The sequence below is a fragment of the Sciurus carolinensis genome, chromosome 7 (genome assembly GCF_902686445.1).
Source record: "Sciurus carolinensis chromosome 7, mSciCar1.2, whole genome shotgun sequence".
NCBI classification, from domain to species: Eukaryota; Metazoa; Chordata; class Mammalia; order Rodentia; family Sciuridae; genus Sciurus; species Sciurus carolinensis.
Genome location: NC_062219.1, coordinates 126,190,433 through 126,199,049, shown reverse-complemented (window position 1 = coordinate 126,199,049; position 8,617 = coordinate 126,190,433). Strand labels below are relative to the sequence as shown.

Here is an 8,617-nt window from a genome sequence, read left to right as displayed (position 1 = left end):
TCATCCATATTGACTTAATTACAGTAAGCAGAAAGGAGAAATAAGAAGAAAGAATAATTTATTTTCACTAGCTGAGAATGACTTTCATGGACAGTAATTTTCATCTTCCAAAATAGAAAACCACTTAAAAGTCAGAATAAATTAAATTGAAAGGAATATAGTTAGAAAACATATTGAATAGAGACTTACTCAAGCTCCCATGAAGTTTCCATTTTCTTCAATCTTGAGAGATCCAATATCTTATAATACATCTATACTATGTTTACTTTTGTAAAACCTCTTTACATGTGAGAAATCACGGATTAAATGCAGTTGCTAAAATAGAGCTGTGTAACTGTTGGTACTATTTTTCTTACTGAGGTAATAAAAGGAAATATATTCATGATTTTATTTGTTTCAACGTCCCCTTTCCATTTTTCCTATTGCATGCAGATCCACAAGCCAACTTTAAATTCCAAGCACATAATAACCAGGATCTCAAAATTCTAGCCTTGATGTTTCCAGCAAGTAGTGCCACAGCAATGAGAAGATTCAACACCACCTTCCATCACCTCAGTGGCTTTGTTCTAGTAGGTTTCTCTGAATGGCCCAAACTAGAAATGTTTCTTTTTGTGGTCATCTCTATCTTCTACATATTGACGCTCCTTGGAAACTCAGCTATCATTTTCTTGTCCCGCTTTGACTCCAGACTCCATACCCCTATGTATTTCTTTCTGGCTAATCTCTCCTTTTTGGACCTCTGCTATACAACTTCCACTGTCCCCCAGATGCTGATGAATATACATAGTCACAAAAGAAGCATCAGCTACGTGGGCTGTATAGCTCAACTTTTTGTCTTCTTAGGTCTAGGATCTACCGAATGTGTACTTCTCTCAGTAATGGCCTTTGATCGTTATGTAGCTATCTGCCAGCCTCTCCACTACACGGTTATCATGCATTCTCGGCTATGCCAACAACTGGCAGCAGTGGCTTGGATGACTGGTTTCAGCAACTCCTTGGTGCAAACAGTGTTGACTTTCCTATTACCTCGCTGTGGCCAATACCAAGTAGAGAGTTTCTTCTGTGAGGTACCTGCCATGCTACAATTATCATGTGTGGATACATGGATCAATGAGGTGGAGATGTACGCAGCTGTGATGGTCATAAAGGTTATTCCTGTTGCATTAATTCTTTTCTCTTACATCAACATTTTCAGAGCAGTAGTAAGGATTCAGTCTTCTGAAGGTCGAAAGAAGGCCTTCAACACTTGTGGCTCTCATCTTCTGGTGGTCATCATGTTCTATGGCTCTGCCATTAGTGGTTATGCATATATGGCACCCAAGAGTAACTCAGCCAAATTGAAGGGCAAGCTTCTTGCACTCTTCTATGGACTCATAACTCCAATGCTCAACCCCCTTATCTACACCTTGAGAAATAAGGATGTTAAAAGAGCAGTAAACAAGCTACTAGGGAGAGAACAAGAGCAAGGGTGGAACTTGGCTTAGGAAAATGCAGTCTTCTCGTCATTTAAACTTCACACTTCCACAATACCTACTGCTAATTGCCATCATTCCTACCACCCCTCCAATGAGTGAATATTCTCTTCCAGATATTATGAAATAGAGCTCTAAAATTAATGAGTATTCCCAAATGTTAGTGAAATGTTTGCATTCTGGTTAGTCTATGTTGTCTTTTCTGGTGAAGTTTTCAATTAATAAGCATATGACTTCTTATCCCACAACACATTAAGACTATTGGTGAAGGTAGGAATCCTGAGACTTGTTTAAAGATCAGGAAATAACTAAATTAAGCCACAATGTAATGAACATTACAAGATGAAACTTCATTTCTTCTTTGTATATTTTCAGGATATTGGAAGCACAAATTTTTTAGATCTTCTTTTAATCAATTTTAGGATGACATTCTCTGTGAGTCAAGTAGATACTGTGGTCATCTACATTGCTCTGAAGAAAGAAGGGCATACGTATAATAAGTTCTGCGAAATGCTTCCAACTCTTTTTTCATGTATCTAACAGCCTCCGTAGCATATTTCTTTAACTCTATATCTCAGTTTACAGAAGATTTTCTTCATACAACACACATGGAGAATACGTGCACATATACATATTTCAGCAGTGGCCTATTGATCTAAAAAACATCTTGCTGCCTAATAGTGTGTATTTAATTCTTGGTGTTCAATGTTTTTCTTTTTTTTTTTTTTTTTTTTTTTTGTGTGTGTGTGTGTGGTACTGGGGATTGAACTATTGAACTCAGGGTCTTGTGCTTGCAAGGCAAGCACTGTACCAGCTGAGCTATCTCCCCAGCCCCTGTTCAATCATTTTTGATCAGCATTATCACAGCTCTTGTCAACAGGCTAAATTGGAACAAAATAATAATTTTTCTCCAAACTTAGTGACAAGAAATCTAATAGCTTCTGAGTTTTTCCCTGTACATGGGACATATATCTTTAATACCTCATTTTAAGAACTATATTATGTATTTGTTGGTGAATGAAAGGTCTGTATTTTGATAAAGGTGTTTGGACTTGACACAATTAAGAGTCTCCTATATACACTCTGTAAATGGTCCAAATATCTGAAAGAGAACATTCCTATTAGCAATGTATCTCATTACATTTGTATCACTTACAAATGTAAAACTTACATTCAATGTATCTTCTTGTACATAGGGAATAGGGGAGAAAAACAGACTGAATGCTCATTTAGGTGAAGTTACAATAAAGTGGAAAAGAGTACCCACTCTCAAAGATTGTAATGCAATAGGTCATTTTATGAATGTGACATACACGCCCTTTCCAAATGTATCTGGGCAGTGGATATATAGCTCATTCCTCCCACAAAATATAGAAAATGAGCTGCTTGAAAACATGGTGAAAATTTCTACCATTTTTCAAGTAATATGTACATAATCAGCTCTTCTTCCTCAATCCAACCTTCACACATTTAATACTATGAAAATAAAAATGCTATTGTTTTTTGATAACAACATATGGAAATATATATTTGTCTGTGTATCTACCATTTGGGGAGGATATATAGGAGTTGAAAAGTCAGATTTCCAATAGTACAAATATCTTAGTACCAATCATTCTCTAGGAAAAATTTTAATATCTGACTTTTCACAAGAATTTCTATATATATGGTATTTGTTATTTAATGGAATAGATAGGTAATAGATTTTGTAATTATATTTAGACTTTTTAAATATACTGATATATTCTGTATTTCGTTTTTCTTAAAATTTGATGTTCATGTGAAAGGAATTACTTAACGTTAAACTGGAAACTGAGTTATTGGACACACAGAATTAAAGAGAAAAATTGCAGAGTTCAATCTCCATTTGGAGACCTGATATTAAACCAGTACAGAGAAGTGTGGGCTACTAGACAGTGACTGCTCCAATTGGGCCTTCACTGTGATCTTCCTGGGTTTCAGAAGCATGGAGTGATATTTTAAATATCACCAGTGCATGTACAGACCATGAAATTTTGGTGCCATTTCTTGGTAATATATCATAATTATAACTCTGGAAATTTTCCATTAAAATGTTTGTTTTTCACGACTATGCTGCTTCTTGTTAGATGTAAATGTTACCCTTTATCAGATTAGGGAAGTTCCCTATATATTTTCAGTATGCTATGTGTGTTTTGATGTAAGCATTTTTTTTTTTACTTTTTAAAATGCATTTACCTTTAATTAGCAAAAATATATACATTTATGGTACAAATATGATGTTTTGATACATGTATATGTTATGGACTGATGAAATCAAGCTACTTGAAATATGTATTACCACACATTTATCATTTGTGTGTATTGAAAACATTTAAAATCTACTCTCTAAGCAATTTTCAGGTTTATAGTATATTCTTAACTATCATCACCTTTACGTACAATAAGTATTTTGAATTTATACATAATATATAACTGAAATTTTGTATCCTTAAACCACACCTTTCCCACTGTACTACTCATTACCCAGCCCCTAATAACTATTATTCTATTGTCTGCTTCAATTAATTCAACTTTTTTTAGATTTCACAAATAAATGAGATTATGAAGTATTGGTCTTCTTATTTAACTTCATGTCCTACAGACTCAAGTCACAATGATACCATTTCATCTTTTTTCAAAACTTAAAAGTATACTAATGTTTATGTATAGTAAAATTTTGGGGGCCTGGGGTACCAGGTATTTAACTCGGGGGCCCTTGACCACTGAGTCACATTCCCAGACCTATTTTGTGTTTTATTTAGAGACAGGTTCTCACTGAGTTGCTTAGCACCTCGCTTTTGCTAAGACTAGCTTTGAACTCGTGAACTTCCTACCTCATCCTCCTGAGACCCTGAGACTACAGGCGTGCACCACTGCACCAGGTTATATAACACAATTTTCAACTATTCACAAAATGATGAGACAATGAGGTCCATATGGCATTTTGTCAAAGACTTTTAGTGAATATATTGAAATGATCATATTATTTCCCTTTTATTTTGCTAATAGGACAATTACATAGTTCAATTTATTAACATTAAAACAACTTTAAATTCCTACCAAAAAATCAATATAGTCATGATCTAGTCTCCTTTCAATATATTTATGACTAGATTAAAATGCTACTAATTTGCTTAGGATTTTGCATTATATTAATGAAGTGGATCTGTAATTCTTAGCTCCTGAACAAATTTAGAGGTCTTGTGATCTATACCTCAAGATTTGTAATAAGGAGGTAACAATAAGACATTCTATTTCAGTATAAGAATTGACAAAGGGAATAATGAAACAAAATATAGAATTCATAAAAGGACTCATATGAACACTGGATATATTATTTTAAATCATGGCAATGAAAAGAAGTGTGAAAAGTCAGTCTTTTAATAAAATAAATACTTTGTTAATTGAATGTACATGTAAAATCAATATTGACACTTAGGTCTCAAAAACTATCACACGTCACACACACACACCTGTAAATTTGAGCAGCTTGGGAGGCTAATGCAAGAGGATCGCGAGTTCAAAGCCAGCCTCAGCAACTAAGCAAGGCCCTAAGCAACTCTAAATAAAATATTAAAAAGGGGGAGCCAAGTATGTGGCTCAGTAGTAAAGCACTCTTGGGGTCAATCCCTGGTACCAAAAAATAATGATAATAATTATCATACAATTATAGATATTGATGTAGAAAGCAAAACAAAAAATATAACATTGGAGAATATCTTCATAACGTTGGGGTTGGCAAAGTTATTTTTAATAATTAATGAATAAATAACATGCAGAAGGAACTGACATGTAAAGTGGACTTCATTAATATTAGAAATTTCTGGTAATCACAAGACATTAAGGAAGGGGAAAGCAAACCATAAAGTGTAGAAAGATGTTTACAATGCTAGTAACATCAAAGGCTAAACCAGAATAGATAAATAACACCCCCAAATCAAGGTACAAAACCATAAAATCCTAATTGAAAATATATCTTAAGTTTTTGAAGACATACTTCCCAAAAGAATCATATTTAAATTACCAGTCAAATACACAAAAAGATATTCAGCCACATTAGTATCATATAAATAAATATTAGACCCATAATTTTATACTAACCAAAAATCTAAACTAAACAGACTGGTAATTCCAAGTGTTAGCAAGAATATGAGCAGACAGATTTCTTTTACATGGCTAATAAGTGTCTAAGTTGGTTTATCAACATTAGAAACTTCAAGGGAGAATACTTATTAAAGCTTAGTATATATCTATCTATCTATCTATCTATCTATATATATATATGTGTGTGTGTGTACAATAAGTACATTCATATATATAATCACCAGTAATTCTACTTCAAGTTGTCACCAAATACATGGGTTAAAATGTTCAATTAGCAGTAGTCATAATAAACACAATGTTAGGGTATGAATTAGCAAATGGAAGGAAGTTCATTCTAGGTGAGGAAGTCTTACAATGCACTAAAGATAAAGCATATTTGTGTGTGGGAGGAGTGAGGAGGTCAGTATGGCTTTAGTCATTAAGATGAAGTCAGATCACATAGGCCTTATTTCATGAAGTCAACATTTCTCTGCTTAAAAAACAACAGCACAAAAAAAAGTAAATAGAACTACAAACCAATACCTCTGATGAACATAGACTCAGAATCTATACAGAATGTTAATAAATCATATCCAAAACAAATAAAAATATAATACATTAAGCCATATTTGGTTTTATTATTAGAAAACAAGATTGTTCTAATGTTATGGGGCGCAACTTAAGAACAGACTGATCACCACTGAGAAGTTCAAATTTGAGAGTCTTTATTAAGCCAGCGACTAGTCTCACACAATGCCCCAAAAAATGGCTATTGGAAGAACACACCTGGCCATAGGATTGTAGGGGTTCTTATACCAAAAATCACCTCAATCATAAGTGTCTGTTGCTATGATTCAAAATTACAAACTAACATCATGAGATCATCAACAGAGGGGGACGTGGGTCAAAACGACCCTTACCTGGGTACAAACAAAAGGATGGTTACTAACATCCATACAATCACCATTTACATGGTACATTGTTTAGGAGCAATAGGAATCAAAAGAGAGCAATTTTTCATTACATAAGAATTGTCATGTTATATTGCTAAACGTGTCACATTAAGTGATGATAGGGACAGAAGCGGGGTGTTCCCATGGGAGAAGCTAAGCAATTGTTGATGGGTACAGAGGTCAGGTGTTCCCATAAGAGAAGCTTACTTCCTACATAACATGGAGTCTCAGAGAAAAATGAAGTCTGTCTGGCCTATAACTTTCTCATGGAACGAGATCTGTCAGCCCATCACAATAATATCTGTGTCTAAGTGACACAGTTCACCTAATTAACATCATAAAGAACATAAATCCTGTGATTTAACATTCTTTCATGACAAAATATCTCAAAAAACTAGAAATAGAAATGTTTCCTCAACATGGTTAAGTACATTAATGGAAAATCTACTCCTACAATCATTGTCAATGATGAAAGACTGAATGCTTTCTTCCTAAAATTAGCAACAAGGCAAAAAAACCTGCTTTCACCACCAAACTTATTTTGGACATCTTAAGCAGTGAAATACAACAGGAATTAAAATATTTATAGATAACAGACATATATGTTTATAGATAAAGACCTATAGACCTATAGAAAAGGAAGAAGTAAGATGCCCTAATACATAGATAACTTGATCCAGGTACAGACATTCATCTGTAGTTTAGTAATAATAATCGAACAGTCTCCTATATAATTTTTAGTGTGGTAACTGTACAATGGTTGTGTTAGATGCTAGCACTAGCATGAACTAGGGAAAAGATGTATGAGATGTCTCTGTACTATCGCCATAACTTCTCTGTAAATGTAAAATGATCACAAAATATTAAGTGCACTTAAAGTGAAAGTGGTATCATTAGAAACCAAAGAAATGCAAGTTAAAGCATAATGAGATACCACCACATACCAATTAGCATAACTAAATTTAAGAAGACTTTTTACATTATTAAACATTGGCAAGAATGTGGAACAACTGGAAATCTTATGTATAACAGAGGGAGTGAAAATGTTACAATCAATTTCTAAAATATCATGGCAATTTCTTATATAGTTAAACAACAGTTGACCATATTAGGGTAGAAAGGATAGTTTTGCATTACCCACATCACCCTTCGACCAATCCCAGTCAAGACGCTGCAAAGAGATATATGCTCTAATTAGGGGAAAGAAAGAGAAGTAAGCAAAAGACTTTACCTAGAAATCCAACATTAGACTGTGAAGAAAAACTCAGCAATAAGAAGACTCCATCTCAATATCCACAGACTGAGCCTTCAGACCCAACTTAAGGCTAGGTAGGGCCTTCTAGCCCCAGGCTTCAAGTCTTTAAGGCAGATTCAATTTCTAGTCTTCACCACTGAAAGTGTCAATGGCCCTACGCTTCAGAACCATACCAGATAGCCTGCCCAGAATCTCTGGACATGCTGATAATTGAAGGTCTTTTCCAGACAAAGTGTAAGTACCTACTTATTCCAACATGCAGACATTGATGCAATCAGAGAAGTATGACATCACCAAGTAGATAAAATAAAATAAAAAGACTAATCCTAAAGAAAAAGAAATGCATGAACTACCTGCAAAGAATTTATGGCCTTCTTACCTGCAAAGAATTTAAAACAATTGTTTTCAAAAAGCTCAACAAACTTCAATAAAATACAAAGAAACAAATCAACAAAATTAGGAAATAATGATTGACCAGTACAAGAAATTTAGCAGAGTTTTAAATAATTTTTAAAAGTCGCACAGAAATCCTGGAGCTGAAAATACAATGAATTAAATTAAAAATGCAATGGAAACATCAACAGCAGAGTGATGAAGCAGAAGAAAGACTCCATGTACTCCAAGATGGATTATTTGAAAAAAATGAAGATAGGGGAGAAAAGAAAGAATGAGAATGAATATAGAAAGTTTATGAAATTCATGGGAAAGAGTCCAAGAACATTTTTGAGTCATAGGAGTTCAGAAAGGAAAGAGACACAATGGGGTAGAAAGTTTATTTAAACAAACAGTAGCAGAAAACTTCCCAAACCTGGAGAAAGATATAAATATTTAGG

At 33.9% G+C, this 8,617-nt stretch overlaps 1 protein-coding gene across 1 annotated transcript; it reads left to right on the top strand.

The window, feature by feature from the left end:
* The first annotated feature begins 521 nt into the window (after window positions 1-521).
* LOC124989373 (olfactory receptor 10-like) lies at window positions 522-1,484 on the top strand. The gene has a single exon (XM_047559251.1). The coding sequence runs from the start codon at window positions 522-524 to the stop codon at window positions 1,482-1,484; it is 963 nt and encodes a 320-aa protein (XP_047415207.1).
* The last annotated feature ends 7,133 nt before the right edge of the window (window positions 1,485-8,617 follow it).